Source organism: Rhinolophus ferrumequinum, chromosome 2 (genome assembly GCF_004115265.2).
Source record: "Rhinolophus ferrumequinum isolate MPI-CBG mRhiFer1 chromosome 2, mRhiFer1_v1.p, whole genome shotgun sequence".
Classification (NCBI taxonomy): domain Eukaryota; kingdom Metazoa; phylum Chordata; class Mammalia; order Chiroptera; family Rhinolophidae; genus Rhinolophus; species Rhinolophus ferrumequinum.
Window position 1 is genome coordinate 35864086 of NC_046285.1, and position 18613 is coordinate 35882698.

At 34.4% G+C, this 18613-nt stretch overlaps 1 protein-coding gene across 1 annotated transcript in view; it reads right to left on the reverse strand.

Annotated features, from left to right (window-relative positions):
* The window catches only part of IFT57 (intraflagellar transport 57), a 52541-nt gene that overhangs the window by 30828 nt on the left and 3100 nt on the right, over positions 1-18613 (reverse strand). Inside the window, exons 3-5 of the mRNA XM_033088703.1 lie at positions 17837-17955; positions 15046-15136; positions 10321-10389 (exon numbers count right to left, since the gene is read on the reverse strand). Coding sequence (XP_032944594.1) covers positions 10321-10389; positions 15046-15136; positions 17837-17955 — 279 coding nt within the window. The remainder of the gene's footprint in view (positions 1-10320; positions 10390-15045; positions 15137-17836; positions 17956-18613) is intronic.

The window sequence follows — 18613 nt, forward strand, 5'->3', positions numbered from 1 at the left end:
CATCTTTTGTTATCGGCATATATTGAGTATTACAATTTCAATCAAGTTTTAAACCTTTCTTAAAATATGTATACATTTTTTGGCACCCTCATATATACATATGGCATACATATATATATGTGTATGCATGTACATATGCATACACACGTGTGTGTGTGTGTGTATATGTGTGTGTGTTTCCAAAACTAGACTGAGTATGGATACCCTACAATACTGCCCCTGATCACTGATTGAGAAACGCCTTGTGTAGTAAACATATTAATATATGGCTGCATGAGCAGACGCAGGAGTGAAGCTCAAGGCTCCATGAGGCATGCATGAGAAGACATTTCCTTGGGAATGGAGACTACAATTTGGAAGATACAGAGAGACCACAAGTTCAGATGGGAATCTGACCAGGAGAAATCTAGATCACAAGAGCCTGGGCGGAAACTGGATTCACAGACTTCCAGGTGAAAGCGGGAGATGAAGGGAGGGCAAAGGGATCCCAGCACTGAACTAGTAATGAAGCAAGAGCAAGTGGAGGTGCTTGACTCTTCAATACCAAGCCCAAATCCCTGCCTCTCAGGAGGATGCGGCACCACTGCCAGGCTGGAGACTGGTAAAGGGTGACATTTACCGACCACAACATAATCTTTTCTTGATGTCGCTTATTGTACTATTCTTTATAATGATGCCCCCAGGGCTGAAAAATCTGGATATGACTGATCCACACTAAATGACCCCAGATAGCTATAATTGTTTGTTTTTTTTTCATTCCTGTGTGTTTTTAAAGTGTTCCTGCAGCTTCTCTTGTTATCCAGATACTAAGGATCACCCTTGGATGTCTCCGTTTGCCTATAGCATCTCTTCCTCCTCTTAAACTGCTGTGAGTTTAAAAACCTAATATCCAAGCTGCTCACCGCAATAAACTTTAATAATAATAATAATAATAATAATAATAATAATAATAATAAAAACCTCTAATATACAAGCTTTTTAGAATTTAGGTAAATACAGGGGGGAAAAGTGAGAGCTCAGGAGACGGGGGAGCGGGAGTGAGACTGGGACTCTTCATAGAAATTTTTTAAAATGGAAGCAGTTATACTTATTTTGGTTGCTCAGAGGCCTGTTTTGCATTATTCCTCATTTGATGCTTTGTTCAAGATAGGATAGGTGGCCAAAAAGCTAATTATCAAATATAATATATATATAGGGTATTACCATGAATTAAGCAGGGTTTCTCCTAAGAGTATTAGTGTCTCTCTTTCTTTATCATAGATCAATAAAAGAAAAACTAGATAGAGGGATAAATAACAAGTTATTTCAATCAAGAAGTGTTCCCTCAAAATCCAATGACTTTAACAAATCACATTTTAAGGCAGAGAATGAAATTCTTTCATGTCTCTACAACTCAATTCTTCTTCATGATTAAAGCAGCATAAATCATGAGTTTGATTTACTGTTATCTTTCCAAATTAGGTTTTACATGATTTAACATTATTACCATGAAGAAAAATGTTTAATAACATACGAAAAGTACTTCACATTTGTTCTGAAATTAAATCCTGGCTATAATGTATTGAAAGAAATAGATTGATGGTAGCCCCTGTCTTTAAATATGTGAAGTTCATAAAAGTTATTTTTTAAGTTCAATTTTAAGATTATCAAAAGAAATTTTATCCTGACTTAAAATGTGAACTAAGATTTGAATAAATTATGCTTCCACAAATCAAAAAAGTGAAAAGCTCTCCAAATTCACACAAAATGAATTTAATTTTCTAATAAGAAATCTGAAATTATTTTTCAATGAGAATTCAACTTCCAATATAATTCCTGTTTATCATATCAAATACCTACCTTTGCTACTACGTTAGCTACTTGAATATACACTAAGTGCTAAGGTAAAATCATCTCTGATTTTTCACTTTTCTCAAAATAAAACCAAAAGTACTCCAAGAAGTATGTATGGTGAAATTACTATAGACATTATCTTAGTGTCGCAGATTATGCAAAAATAAGTTCAATTCTTTATGGCTTGAATTTCTATAAGGTTTCTTTTACCTGAGATGGCAACTTCATGGATATACCAGGGCCCAAATACATTTGAAGAGCTCAATTCATATACCTACTGAGAGGGACATGAAAATCCAACTAATTGTCAAGATTAAATATGTAATCCCAAGAGTCTAGGAAAAGAGAACTAAGTTGTCTTGAGAATCACCACAGTATAGTGTAAATATAAAGAAGATGGGTCTGAAATCCCATCTCTACTCAATTCTACCACCATCACTTACTAGGTGTTGGTCAATGTTACTTAACCTCTCTAAATCTCAGGGTTCCTATCTGCAAAATGGGGATAATAATAGTGCCTTCCTCTTTGTAAGGGTTGCTGTGAGGATTAAATTAGATGATGTATTTAAAAGGCCTGTGCAGTGCCTGGTACGTAGTAAGCCCCCAATACACTACAGCAGTTCTTCTTATCATTATGTGCCCAGCATGGTACTAGATGTTTTTACATATGGGTTAGATGCCCAATAACACCACCACAAATCAAGGGAGTCTTATTCCCATTTTTGCAAATGAGTAAAGTAAGGTACAGAACAGTTAGGTAATTTTCCCAATGTCGCCTCATTAATAAGTGGCAGGGCCCAGGCAACGTTATTCTACAGCACAAACTCTGAAACATCTCACTACATGTCTATCGATCCTTTATCATAAAGGTTACAACTATATTCCCCCAGTTTATCACTTGTTTTTTAACTTTATGGCGTTCCCTACCCAATCCTCCATATATAAGGTTTTAAATTTTATGTATTCAGACTTATCAATATTTTTCTTTCATGGTTTTTAGTTTTCTTGGCATGCTTTTTCATGCCTATTTCAAACCATGAGCATAACACTTTGCACTCATGTTTTTGTTTCTTGTCCCTCATCATTTTTTAAATTTGTTGATCCATGTGGGGTTTATTTGGGTATAAGGTATGAGGGAGGAGTACATCTTTTTTTTCTCCAAATGAATAGCCTGTTATCCCATCACCATTTAAGTGAATAGTTCAATTTTCCCTGATATGCATTGCTTCATATACCGATATCACTATATATATTTGGATTCTTTTATGAACTCTGCACTTCATTAACCTATTTATGCGCATAATTTTTTTTCAGAATTACAAAAAGTTACACAAATAGCACAAAAAATTCCTGTATATCCTTTATCCATACTCACTAAATGTTAGCATGTTGCATAACCTCAGAGCACTTATGCGTAAAGGGATATAATGTTTATATGAGGATGCTGCGATTTGGAGAAAATTTCACATTTTTATTTGGATTTTTTTGTGCTTTCATTTCAAAAATGAATATATGTTACTTTGAAAAAGAATAAAGTATTTTCATTAAAAGCAGGTAAAATTATAAATTTGATTAACTTCCAAAAAGTATTCAGTACAGGTGGTAAATGCTTTAGGTATTTGAATGAGAGCATGTTTTAATGGTGACGTGAGGTTTAAATTTAACCTTACAAAGATGTATGGAATGTAAATAGGCAGAAAAGAGACAAGCCACATGTTACAGTCAAGAAAGCATCATAAGCCAAAATACTGAAATAGGAATAAATGTGGCTTGTGAAGATCACAACGAGAAGAGAGACGAGGGGCTTGGAAAGGTGAATGTTGGAGAACAGCAAAAAGAGTTGGAGTTGAATACATTGTGACAGGCATAGAAGCTAGGCTGTCCTCTAAGCCAGAGGGGAGGCAAAGAAGAATCACAAGCAAAGTACAATGACTTTATTTATCCAACAGATCTTTATTTAATGCCTACTCTATGTCAGGTATTGCTTTATTCCAGGGACAGAGAGTAAAATAGTAGAAATCCTCATAAAACATTCTAGCTATGTTTTATGAAGATTTATAGGTCATAGGATTAAATGACACTGGGGTGATTAAGGAAGATGTCACTTAGGAAGTGGAATTTGAGCTGAACCTTGAGCATTTAGAATCAGGCAGAGAGATGATGCGAAGGCATTTCAGATAAGAGACAAAGGAGAAGAGGAAGGATGGAATGGGATGGGATGGGATGGGATAAGAGCAGACATGCTTGTGAGCTTCTGAGGTGTTTGGAAACCTATGAGAGGATCCGTTTACCTGGAATAAATTTATTACAGGGGAAGAAAATAAGGCTATGTGGACAGTTGTCAAATTGCTAAGGGTCTTGAAAGCCAGGCCAAAAATTTGTTTTATAATCTCTATAAATGTCCCTGTAGGCACTGAAAAGCCATCAAAAGTTACTGAAGTCAAATGACCTGATAGATTTCATGTTTTGGTGAGCTAGAGGAGTATGATGAAAACTATTTTGGAAAAGGGTGGGTGTGGAATTAAAGGATAAGGACCAAAGACGAATCAGGACATTACTATTACATAATCCAGACAGATGAAAAGGACCTGATTTTGAGTCAGATGAAGGGACAGATATGAGAGATATTTCAAAGGCAGCATCCACAGGTCTTGGTGACTAACTAGGTGTCCTGGATGACAAGGAACCATTGGTCAGATATGCAAACACTAACACTGCTACAGCTAGAGCTGGGTGGCGATGGGGGCAGGTGGGTTTAAAAATCTTTAAACAGGTTTATAGAGGACTGAAAAAAAGTACAAATTCTGGGTATCCGTCTAATATGCTGAATTACATAATAAATATCAGCTATTAGTGTTGATTTAGGAAATATAACCTATCCATTTATAAAATGACATCTCTCAAATGATTGCTGGAAAATATCGTTATCTTACTTTTCCTCAAATTCTCCTTAGTCACTTCTGTAGGGGAGACCTTACGTGACAACAGATTTAGTCGAGTGTGCCTTCAATAAGTCATGTGACAGATTATGAGAATAAAACCATGGTATCACCAGGGCTTCCTAATTTCAAAATGGAAGCTTCTTGATAACTTATATCCCATGTAATAAGCTTCTTACTCAAAAATACTCATGGCAATATAGAAACTGATTTGTATTGTGCTATTGAAGCTTCTTCTAGTCTTCCACTGCACATAACATTGGTAATTAATCCCCACCTCTAGGAAAAGTGAAACATTCTACAAAATAAGAATTATGCATCAAGTTTATGCATCAAGTGCATAATCTATACCAGCACCATCCTGGGTGCTGTCCACAATTTAGGTTATGTTAATCTCAAAACAACCCTGGGAAGAATTATGTCCCTATTTTACAGATAAGAAAGCAGAGACACAGAGAGGTTAATTCACTATGGTCACAGGGCTAGAGTTGCAGAGTTAGGATTTTATCTACAGCTGCTATTTCCTCCATAGCATCTGCCTTGAAGGTATGGACTCAGATTTGGAAGGGACCCTGAAAAGTCCTTGACCTACTTCTTCCTGGGCTTCCAATAAAACCAGGATGAAAAATAAGGATCTTTCCTATTTCAAGTGTAGATTCAAAAATGACATTAAAGATCAAGCAAAGCTCTTCTTTTATACCCAGGAAGAACTGCTGTTTGAGCCTCCTCCAAGCAGTGAGGAGTGCTTTTTTCTCTAACCTACATTTCCTATTCACCTCCAGATGTAAAACGGACGGGGTGGCGCAGGTTAGTTACTATAGAATGAAAAGCATTGACTCAGTCCAGTCATATTGTGTTCCATCACATTTACACATGTGGCATTTTAATTGCTTCTCCTGTGAAAAAAACAGACTTCTCATTGTCAGAACACAGATAGCAGGACTAACATTCAAATGTTTCAGGAAAGAAGAAAAAAACATTTTCCTCAAGCAGGCATCTAAGTCACTGGTAACTTATGGGGCAAGTTATGTTGTAGTAGAACAGTATTTTTTTCCCTATATTACTCAGATAGGACATTTTGTGGAGAAGTGTAAATTATATGCAAAAATGAAGAAAATTTAAAGATATTAACTGAAGTAGATCCATCTTCTTCTCTTTTTTTGATTACAACGTTGCAGACCTGCCACTTTAAAACTGAAATGACATTTTTATTCTAAGCCCACATTTTTACTTCCTTACAGTTTTTGCTTTTTAAGCTAAAAATTCTCTCCTTGGTACAATGAATTTTTGCTAAGTAATTAAAAACCAATTGTGTTTAAACCTTTTGAGATAGTTGGTTTTATGCTGTCTAACTCAGGAGTTGGTTTCTAAAACCTCAAATTTAGCATCTCAAGGAAGAATGGTATCTATGGCATGTTTAAAAAAATGTTTTGAAATGAAGTGATGGGCATTTAAAAATAGAATTCAGAGAGCGCACAGCTTCCCTCCCATCTTTTTTTCAGTGGGGGAGAATGACACATCTGCGTTATGCTTCCAGAATACTGTCATTGTGATTCTACTGAGCTTTAGAATGGAGGGGAGCTACAAAGATCACTCATAATTACAGTGTCGCTACCATGAACATACACGCAATGTCCAATGGACACAGTCACATTAGGAATAGAAATGACCAGAATACCTCCCTCACACCTTGCCACCAGAGCCTTCCTTCCCAGCTCCCATCCCTCACATTTCTGAATATTCTGCTGCACCCCTAACCATCACAGGCCCAGCCCAACTGTCAGAGCTTTAATACAGCACCAGTGATCACTCTTAGGGAGGCTTTGGCTAAATTTCAGATTTCAAAAACATTTAGGAATCAGAGGGACAGAGAGAATGTAAAACTTCGTGGGATAGCCTTAAGGTCAAATATTCATCCATAATTTTTTTTCTTCCAAGAAAAGCTGTATCAAAATTTGAATAAATGACCTGCAAATGAAACCTTGGAAGATGAAACAATCCCTCAATAATTGCAGGAGTTACCTTCTTGAAAAGTACACTTAGCAAAACCATAATTGGGGTAAGAGAAGTAGATGGGGAAATCACACAATAAGAACGGCTTTAAATATGTTTTTTAAACTTCAAAGTAAATAAATGTTTTGAAAACACCTGCTTCCAAAACAAACCAATTCCATCACTGAAAGCTTTTATCATCAATAGGAGGAACCATTTTCTTAGAACACTGTTTTCAATGTTCATGAAACAATACTGCTGTTTCAGGATCCAATTAGGCAGACATTGCAAAGTTTAATCAATGGCCACACAGTGTCTCTACAAATTTCTCAAATTAGCGGCGCTTCGAGTCTGTCCTGGTAGTCAGGGAGATGAACCACCAGGTCACCTTCCAAGGATGTGCTGCTCAGCTGTGGGAATGTGGCCAGCACAGAGCTTCCTGCTGTTAGCTCCCTCAGGCTCTGCCTTACCTGCAGAGAGCCACATCACCTGGGGCTATGTCCTTCCCGGGGCAGCCTGCCTCCAGCAACTGAACCAATCAGGCAACAGTTGCTCCAGAGCCTTTCACCAGTTGGCCAAGGCTTTGTCAGCCCTGAATTGCAGCGAGACTTCACCCTCAGACCAGTGCCTTATTCCCACTTCCTTTCACAGTAAATATATTGCACTCCAAACTCTGTCAATGTCCACTTCCAGAGAACACAGTCGCAACACATGTCTTTTTCATTATATTCTCTGTTGCTCCATTTACCACAAATCTCAGGAAAATGCTTGCGTATACCCATTTTCTGGAATTATCGTGATACTTAAGAGCACATTTTTCAGGGTCTAGACTGCACTTTATTTCATGAAATAAAGGAACATAAGTAGATTCTTCCTGTGTTATTCTGCAGGGTACATAGAATAATTATTGTTGAGAAGTTCTATTCTCCTTAAAGAGTAAACTATACCTTGCCTATAAAATTCTAAATATAAAATAGCATTCACCCACGCACGTATTCATTCAATATTGAGCACTTTCTACCCATCAGGCACAGGTGAAAAAGCAGTGAAAAAAGCTGCCACTCTCGAGGAGTTTGGATTTCAGTGGTTCAGACTGACAATAAACAAATCAGAAATTAATACAATGCCAAGGTCTGTGAGAAGAATAATGCAAGATGAGGGAACAGAGAATGACTGGAGAAGCACATATTGTTTCTAAACCACAGTTCGAGAGGGATTGTTGTAATCCATACATTGCTGGGCCGGCATGGTCACATGTACGTTAGGTAGATCCATTTCATATATAGTATACATCATTCTTGTTCTAGGGAAGAATTCATCACATTCATTCAACTTTACTCAAATGATATTTCTTCTGCATTGTGAGTACACCTGCTGCATGAAATATAAAATCTTAAATCTATGTTATTAACCTATATAGCAATTCTGTCTTGGGGAAAGAGCGCCTGAGCCATCATAAGCTATAGACAGACACAGCTGTCTCAGGCAGATGGCTTCATGGGCAACATACTCATGAAACAATACTGCCAGATTTTTTAAAATATGAAAGGGTTTTCTGCCTCATTAGTACTTCATGGCTGACCAACCACAAACACCTGGCATTCAGACTTCTTCCTCTTGTGAAAACGCAACCATTCATGGTCTTAACTCGAAAGGGTATATGTGATGTAATTTTTATCCAAAGGATATAATACTTAGACGATGTATAAAGGCACAGGCAGGGGGAAATCCCTTCCTTATGTAGCTTAACTGAAGTGGAAAATTGAAATCTGGACCAGTAGGGACAGAGTAATGGTAGAGGCAAATGAAATGACTTTGCTCCTTCCCAATACTCAAACTACTTGGTCCAGAGAAATCCCAGGTAGCCTTTCCAGGTCTCTATTTATATCACCAATATAAGAATGAATGACACAAACGACAGGCTCTTTCTGAGGATAACTGTGTATGCATCTCTGCTTTCGTTTCCCTCACACTTTAGAACTTCGTCGGCATCATCTTCAACACGTAAAGGACCACCAAGCACCAGGTGCCCCTGCTGAAGGCAGGACTCAAACCATACCTACCCTGCTGAACTCCTGTTATGAGGCAAAGGGAAAAAAAACAATAGACCTGAGAGTCTGGAGAAACTGATTTCAAATTTAGCTGCTGTAATGTAGTAGCTTTTTAAAAGATTAACTGTCTCAAGATTATAAATTTCAGTTTTTGAATCTGTAAACTGGATATAACAACACTCACAAGGTCAGTAAAGAATGTGTTTTAAAGCACTCTGAAAACTATAAAGTGATCTGTGAATGTATTGTTACAACTGGAGTTTGTTTGGATTTAAAGGTTAACATATTATTCTGATACAATTTCGAATTGAGGAATAAAAAATGTATTCATTCATTTAAGAATTATTCAGTATTTTTTGTGTTACAATACAGAGTATAAAAAAATGAGTATATCCTTGTTATCAGATTTGAGAGAGGGAATGTGGAGAGAAGATGTGATTTTGCTTTTTGCCAACACTTATTGAGCACGTCCTGTGTGCCAGACATCATCACACGTAGTAACTATTTTATTCTTTAAAAACCCTGTGAAAATGTAGTATTTTTATCCTCATTTTACAGATGAGGAAGATAGGCACAAGAAGTTTGGAAATATGTCCAAGGTCAGACACCTAATAAGTAATAAAAGTATTAGAGTCAACTCCCACACCCAGGCAAGTTAGATACATTGTAGTGTTATATTACAACTCAAGTGGGGAAGGAAGCACACATATATTATTAATAATAACAACTAATGCTGAGTAACAATACTAAGGCAGTAAATGATAAATGAAGAGGTCATCCTAGGGCGGGGTGGCCAAAGGACTCTTCATATGAACCCAAGAGTAGATCCAAACTTGATTGTAAAATTCAGACAAAAAAAAAATTATACAAAGGAAAAATAAAAGTATTACATTCCATATGTACTTTTTTGAGCATGCAATAGGTATTACCTTATTGAAATATAACATACATATAGGAAAATACAAAAATTTCATATGTACTTTTGAAATATCTCCTTCAGTGGGATCTCTTTTATAGACTGGATTTATTTCCTAATTAAAACAGAGCAAAAACTGACTAAAGCAATGTCTGATTACCTATCCACATATCAGTCTTAATATAATTCATTTTATGTCAAAGAATTACCATTTAATTTAATTACCATTTAATTATCATTTCCCTATGATCAAGACCATTCAATACTGGCTCACTATAATGAAAAATAACTTGAAACCAAATGATATATATGCTTCCATAATAGAAAATGACATAAAGCAAATAAACTATTTTCAGTTTACATGAGAAGTACCGTATCGATTTTCCACCGTACAGATAGGAGGCTGCCCCACTTGCACCTCTGGATTTTTGTTTGCTATCAAATTTTATATATAGGAAAACAATGTGGAGAGCTACTTCTCAAATGACACACTAAACAATGGCCAACAATGGTTTCTACTTGTTTCAATTTCCAGCAGAACATGTGTACTGATTGTTTGTTGGTCCTGCATATATACCATACAACTTACCAAGCGATAGGTCTGGGCCTTCAAGACGTTGAGATCAATAAAGTTTTCTTCATTGTCTGTCTCTTCTTCCTTAGGAAAATAAAAGTTTTAAAAGTTAATAATTATAAAAAAGTTATAATTTAAAAAATATATTTCCAACTTTCATATATATATTAAGTTCAAAATAAAGACTATTTCAGGAAAGGGTATTTAAAAGCTTACTAATGTATATAAAGTTATTAGCAGCTCATCTGTTTTTTTGAGGTTTTGATGGTGCTATTTATAATGGGCCTTTTTTTATAGTCAGTGAAGACAGAAAAAAAGCAGAAGGAAGGGGCGCCACTGCTGTACAACTAGGGATAAATAAATGTAAAAATAGAACAAGAAACAGTCCCAAGTAGCTTATCCGAAATAGAGAGTGTGGTAAAAGTTAACAGAAATTTTGAGTAACGTGACTAAAATGGACAAAAATTAGAGGCTGACATAGAATATTCTCACCTGCTCCAGGGATCAATCACATTAATGCATACTTTTGACATCCCATCTCTTATATGCCCAAGTTTAATAAGTTAATAAGTTAAGTCACCAGTACTGCTTGGCTCGTGGCCTCTAAATCTATTTGAAGATATTAAATATTAAATATATTTAAAGGTATGAAATATATATATTTAAGATGTTAACCTTGCAGATTAGATATTAACTATCTAAAAGGATATTTCAGGTAGATTCCAAGCTAGTCCTGATCCCTGGGCCAGTTGGCGTGGGGGGGTAGGGTCAGGAGTGACCCTTTGCGAGGGAATCCTTTCTCCAATACACAGTAAATATGGAGTCTTAGCAGGTTATATAAGCATGTAGGACAAAACATTAGCTCCTCTTTCTCTTCAAATGTCCTTGTGGTGACAAGTGACATAGTGGGTGCAACAAATTTAACAAGAATATTCCAAGCTTCATTATATGGTAATGAAGCCAATGAAGCTTGGTCCTCAAGCCTTGTAAAGAAGAAAATAAACAAGTGGGAGTTAATCGATGGACACTTCCACAGGTAGAGTTGTATAAAAGCAGCAGTGGTAGATTTCCAAGATAATCGTTACCTTCAAGAATTTTAAAGTATGTAAGACAGTGGTTCTCAAAAGGTGGTTCTGAAACTAGCAGCATCAGCATCACCTGGGGGCATGTTAGCATGCAAATTCTAAGGCTCCATCCCAGATCTACTCAGAAACTCTAAGTAAGATGTGAGAAGGATGCTAATCTTTGGGGAACTGGAAAGACTGAAGTAAAATATAAAACAATATAAATGCAGACTCCATACACTCACGTGCTGTTTACTTTGAGAGGGGCAGTGGGGCATAGGGGTGTAGACAAAACTGATCTATTTACATCTTAAATCTTAAGCATATATGCAGAGCACACCTTTGAAGAGCAGCTAGTCTATTCTGTGTTTGCACTAATGATGGGCTACTTAACCATGAGAGTAAATGATTGAAATGCCAATGACTCGATGCCCATGGGAGAAGAGACAAGTTTATAATGCTTTTACAATAACCTCATCAGTACTGTTTACATAGAGAATCAATAAGTACTTGTTGAATTGTACTGGACTGAACATTAATAGGTAAAAAGCTTTAATAGTAGCTACTAGGAAAAGGATTTAAGTTACTAAACAGTATTAAGACAGCATTCAAGGGCGGCCGGTTAGCTCAGTTGGTTAGAGTGCGATGCTAGTAACACGAGGTTTGCGGGCTCAATCCCCGCATGGGCCACTTTGAGCTGTACCCTCCACAACTAGACTGAAACAACTACTTGACTTGGAGTTGATGGATCCTGGAAAAACACACTTAAAATAAATAAAAGTTAAAAAAAAAAAAAGACGGCATTAAAAAGAAATTTGAACATAGACTAAGAAAAAAGTTTTAAAATAAATTGAGGATTCTAATCTCAGGAATTTAGAAGGCACTCAACAATTTCTTATCATTTCTTTGCCTAATATGCACGCTCTTACTTCTCTCACTACCAATTACTAAGGATACGATTATATATAGTAGGTGAGAATATTCTCTGTCCTGATCCATACTTTTTTTTTTTTTTTTAAGAATTATCAATGTGTCCTATCGTGATCTGGTCAGTCTAAAACTGAAGTTTTCTAGTTTCTATATGATTATTACAGAACTTCACTCTGTCAGAAATGATCTTTACTATCCTTGAGCCACCTCACAAACTCTGGCTACAAAATGAAATATCTCACCATCCGAAGGCATTTTAGCACTGATCCTGTTCTCCTTAGCCCGAGGAATGGGAGAGGTAAGAAGGGGCCCCTTAGAATAATATGATGGCAGTAAAGAAGAAGAAACCCTTTGGTCTTATGACAGCAGAATGTCTTTACTTCACAGTTGCAGAGAAATGAGCAATGAGACTGCTTTCTAGTTTGTTTCTCTAATTTACACACCTAATAATGCTGCTTTGAATTTTAAAGGGTTCTCAGAAAAAAAAATTAGCTATAATTTTTAAAAGTTACACAGCAATGTGTTGACAGATGATTCTGTGGTCAAGTATTTAATGAACACCTATTATGCACCAGGCAATGCACACATAATAAACTGGAGGTAAATAAAAAGGCCCAAATTGGTTCTGCCCTCATCGAGTTATCTTTCTGACTAGTAGGTTTTCATGCTTTTTTTTCCTGAACTGGCAGTTTTGAGTTATGTGTCGTTAAAGATAAATGCTGATGCTGTAGGACCAGGTACCTGTTGATATACTAATAACTAATAAACAATTAGTAAGAAGACAAGATGAGAAATATACCTGAGTAAAATAAACAAACAATTGGGAATATGTGAGGTCTTAAAATTCTCTGGGTCTAAATGGAAAGATCTATTACACAAAGAATAAAGTCTAAATTCCTAAAAATGCCCCAAATGATATGGACCTGGTCTATCTTCCCAGTCCATCCTAAGCCACCCTCCACCTTACTCAGGAAATCTGGCCACAAAGGTTTCTCTCGTTCCTTGATATGCTAAGCTCCGTCCTGCCTCAGAGCTTTGTACATGCTGTACCATCAGGGTCTTGCCCAGTGCATGCTACAGATGCTCAACAAACACGTGTAGAATGAATGAGTGGATTTTTACCTTAACTTTTAAAATGTATCACGTTAACAAAGATAGATTTTACATTGATTAGTTTTATAATCTTTTTTCCTTCTATAAACATAATTTTGTATAAATGTCATATTTTTACATATATGGTTTACAACATTTATATTGCTGATAAAATACATTAGTTTGAAAATACAAAGAAGCATAGAAAATAAAATAATAATTCACAATCCTTCTACCCATATGTAACTAATATTAACGTGTTGACTTTTTTTGCATATTTTACATGGTTGAGTTTATGCATATAGTATGTTATCATCCCCATGTCACTAGCATTTCTTTGAGAACAATTTTTTCAATGAACCAGTCTCTATTTATTAGAAAAATGTATATTCAGCCCGTGCCACTGCTATACAGTGAAGAAGTACTTCATTTAACATGACTGCAAAACCCAGTAATTTGACTATGCGTATATGTAACTAGTGGTACATATTCTTCAGTGGGATGGGGGAAAAGGGTAGAGTTTTCAAAATTTATTTTTAATTATAGTTGACATACAATATAATATTAGTTTCAGGTGTATAACATAGTGATTCTACATTTATATACCTTATGAAATAATCACCATAAGTCTAGTAACCATCTATCACTGTACAGTAATTACATTATTGACTATATTCCCCATGCTGTACATTACATTCTTGCGACTTTATAACTGGAAGTTTGTACTTCTTACAAACAATTCTTAAAAACAATTTTTAATGGATACATCATATTTTATTTGGATATAGTCTAAGTTCTTTAATGTTCATTTCTAGCATTCACTATAAAACAATGCAGTGATTAATATTTTTGTACCATACAGTAGCTTAATATATTAAGCTGAAATATAGAATATAATTATTATATATTAATTTTAGAAAATCAACTGGAAAATTTAATGGTTTATAAGAATAAAATACACTATAGTTTTTTCCCTGCTATTTTGATTTCAGATATCTATACTTCCTAAAACACTAGGGTTCATCCATCTCTGGTTCTGAGAAACAGGTCTTTGTTTCTACCATTTTACTAGTCTAATCTTTTGTAGAGACTCGATCATTCAGCTTCACACTGTAGATAGGATATTTATTATAGATTAGGGAAAAGCCCAGATGCTGCCAACCAATTTAAATAATGTTGGTATTTACAAGTATTTTTTAAAGTTTCAACGTTTAAAATTTTAAAGTTCTAAAATTAGTACTCATCCTAATTTTAGAAGCATAATGAATGTAGTTCCTGAGAAATGGTGTTCTTATGAAGCAGAATGTATTAATCCTAAATTCTATTGTTCTGTTCTAAATTCTTTATTATGTATGGCCTATTTAAGATCATGAATGGTTGTTAATAAAATGCTGACTCATATAACTAGTGATCTACTATTTCCTGTCTACAGTTTCAGAACCTCTGCTAAAATTCAGACCTCAATCATTAGAGAACATAAGCATTAACTTAACTAAAGGTCTAAACAACGGAACTTGGTACTCTATTTAAAAGCTTTTCTTCTCTGAAAGAAATTAAATAAAATATACTCCAAAAAATGGAAGATTGGGGGAATTAAGGGAAAGAAAAAGAATCCAAAGGTGAAAATGAGCAATAAGTTCTGTAACACCCATACCACAAATTCTTCATCCACTTTATTTAACGTTAATTCTGCATCATCTTCTGGAACAGTTTCTTCTTCTAATTCTTCTACTGGGTATGTTGGTCTAAAATAATAAAGTTTAATATGAGATGTGAGTTAAAAAAACAAAACATTTTAGTAGGACTAAAAGGCATAATGTGAATATTAAGGATCTCCTCTACAACAGATCTTGTCCTTTTTCACCCATCTTCCATAATCACTGTTAAATGTATTCTTCCTCAAATGTTCTATATAAAGAAAAACATTTACCTCCAAATTTAAAGAATAAATTTACACAAATGGGATATACCATTATCCAATATACTTTCTTCACTTACTAATATATCACATTTAAACCCCTATACATCTTTCTCTCTTTGTTTATCAATGCATGTATTCCATTTAATAGCAGTACCATAATATTAATTTAACTAACAACCTCTGGCTGAGGATATTTCTAGTTTTTTTAATTAGACAATATTGCAAAGATCATCACTATACATTTATTATGTGTATATCATTAGAATAAATTTGTACAAGTAGAATGGCTGAGCCAACAACTTTGTATATTTTATTATTTTGCTAGATATTGACAAAACCAACTTCTAAAATGTTACCCTAATTTACACTCCCAACAGCAGTGACTACATTTACATATGTTCACCAATATGGTAAACAAGCTTTAATCTTTGCCAATCATTTAAGTGAAAATATCTCGTTCTTGTTTTAATTGCATTCTTTCACATGAGAATGGTTGAACACCTTTTCATGTTTTAATTGGCATTTGTTTTTCTTTTTCAGGGAAATGCTTATATATGACTTTTGTACATTAAGAAAATTAATACATGGCCTAACCTGTTTTAAAAATATTTTTCTAGTTTATTACTTATAATCTTGGCTATTCAGGATTGTTACAATTCTTGTTACATTAATTTGGCAACGTTTTCTTGCATGGATCCTAGCTTTAACATAAACAAAACATCCCACACCTTTTGGTATTTTCGTATTCATAGAGTTTCATTTTTCACATTTGCATCTTGGATCAATCTGAAATTTATTTTGTTAGAGGTAATAAAATGAGCTCTAGCTTTATTTTTATGTCCAATATTTCTTATTTAGTGGTCCTAACACTGAGTACTGATCAATCATTTCTCCATCAAGATTAACAACATGTATTTCCCATATTAAAAATACTCCAAAGTAGTTGGGTTTACTTTTGGAAACTTACTTTAAAAATCCATATTTCAGACAAGTTAACCAAATATAAAAATCAACATTTAATATTAAGAAAGAAAACTACTGCGAACCAAATCAATCTTCTTAAAGAATAAATTTCCTACTTTTTAATTAATTAGAACTAGTATCGCAAAAGCAATGTTCTTCTAGGACTTGTTTTGGCATATTTAGATATATAAAATAATCACCTATAAATATGTAACTTCTATGTAATTTACATATTACATAACTGATATATTATTCTTTAATGTCTATTTTCAATGTTTGTCACCCCTTTTTCTTCCCCATGTATACACAGTCCTTATAAATTATCCAAATCACAATACATGGCAAAGAATAAGGTACATCCAAAAACAAAGGAAGTACAAAATTAAATTGTGCTTGAGATACCAATAGCTTCTAGTGAATTTAAAACACATTGGGCAATAGATTTTAAATTTTTTTAAAATACTAAATGGAACAGCACATCTCATAATTTTTCTTGGAATCTAATAAATAAGTAATGTGGATCATGTAGTCATTCTTTATATTGCACTAAGTGGTAATGTTTGGGTTGAAGCATCAAAATTGTTATTCTTTAGTTCAAAAATAAACGAGTATCAGTAATTTCATAAGGTTCAACCAGATGATAACCCAAGTAGGGTAAGTTTTTAAAAATAGCTATTAATAGGGAATAGATTATTTACCGAAGAGAATGTAACTGGATACACAGTAAACTATTAACAGGAAACAATACATACACCTTTCTACAGAAGTTACTCTAATCAAAATCACTGCTTACTTATGTTTTACCTGAATAATGCCTTTCCAAAATCTCTAAGCTATCAATAACCCCAATCTTCAAAGGACTAAGTTTTACATCTTTTCTAATTATAGCCTATATAGACAGTTTCTGAATATTTTACTTCCTCATCCATTTATTGAGCATCTATGATATACCAAGTGCTATGCTAACAGCCATACAGTACATATGAAGATTTCACAATTTCTCTCAAGAAAGCAAGACCTCTAAACAAATGACTTTAATACCATGGGATAAACAGTAATAGAAATATAAACAAATCACTGTCAGGTCAGAGAAAGAAGCAATGGCAATGTCTAAGAGAGTGTCAGTAGGTTTCTTTAGTATTTTTCTTGCCCAGTCACTTTAAGCTAAGGGAAAAATCCCACCTGAAGCACTATATTAATTTCCATTTTTTTCCCTTAAATCTGCAACTATCAATTATCCACATGTATATAGCACGTTTGTGTTTATAAATAAATATATGTGAAAAGACTTTAAAACAATTTCTTAAATTTCCAATATATAGTTACAGTTAAACCTTTAATAATTATGTATTTGAACAGGCAAAGGGCACAATAATATCAGAACTGAAGACACCAGATATTCCAATTTTGTCTATAATGACTTTTCTAATCACCTGTGGCATTTTCAGTTTAGAATAGTCCAGAGGAAATACTTCTTATCTGTTCAACTAAGTAGCTCTGAACCCTTAGTAGAAAAAGCCATGCACATAAAACTACTATTGCCACTTTGGGTAATTTTTACCTTTTCCAGGAGAAACCAATATATTTTAAGGCTTCTTCAGCTAAACAGTCAAGAACATAGCATACATGCTCTCCATAACCTGACTTTAATTTTGAAGGAGGAAAATCTGCAGTTCTCCCCTGAAATACAAAAGATAAACAGGGTATTACTTGTTATTTATATTCCAAACGTCAAAATATTTTAAGTACTGCTGAATAAATTCATCACTTCTCTATTTTTCAAATGATTTAACATAACTGCAATTTCATTGCTTCTTAAAAATTCATCTCTTCAGTCTTTTTTAATCCATTGATTCATAAAAAAAAAGGAAAAGGAAGACATTTTATTGTCAAAAGTATCAAATTCAAAAGCAGTAACACCTCATGACAGCAAGACAAATCTCTTTTACATTACATTGATATTGTTAATGTAAAAAACCAGTAAAACTACTAGCTTGGTACCATCAAACAACCATATCATCAAACAACCATACGAAGGACAGAGTGAATCACTTGTCAAAAATTAATAACAAGTGTGCCCAAAATTCTTACTGCCTAGCCTCAGAAAAAGTTAGAAATGAAAAGTACCCAGGAAAAGTCAGAAATGAAAAGTGATAACTGATATTATGGTCTATTATGGTCTATTAAATCAAAGTTTTCTTTCAAAATACAGTGTTTCATCTTCCTTTTTTTTAAATCATTTTTTAGAGAAGAACTGATTATCCATAAATTTACCCTTGAGACATATCAAGATTAAGAAAAATATTACTATTTGGGGCTATAAAGGGTGTACAGTGGG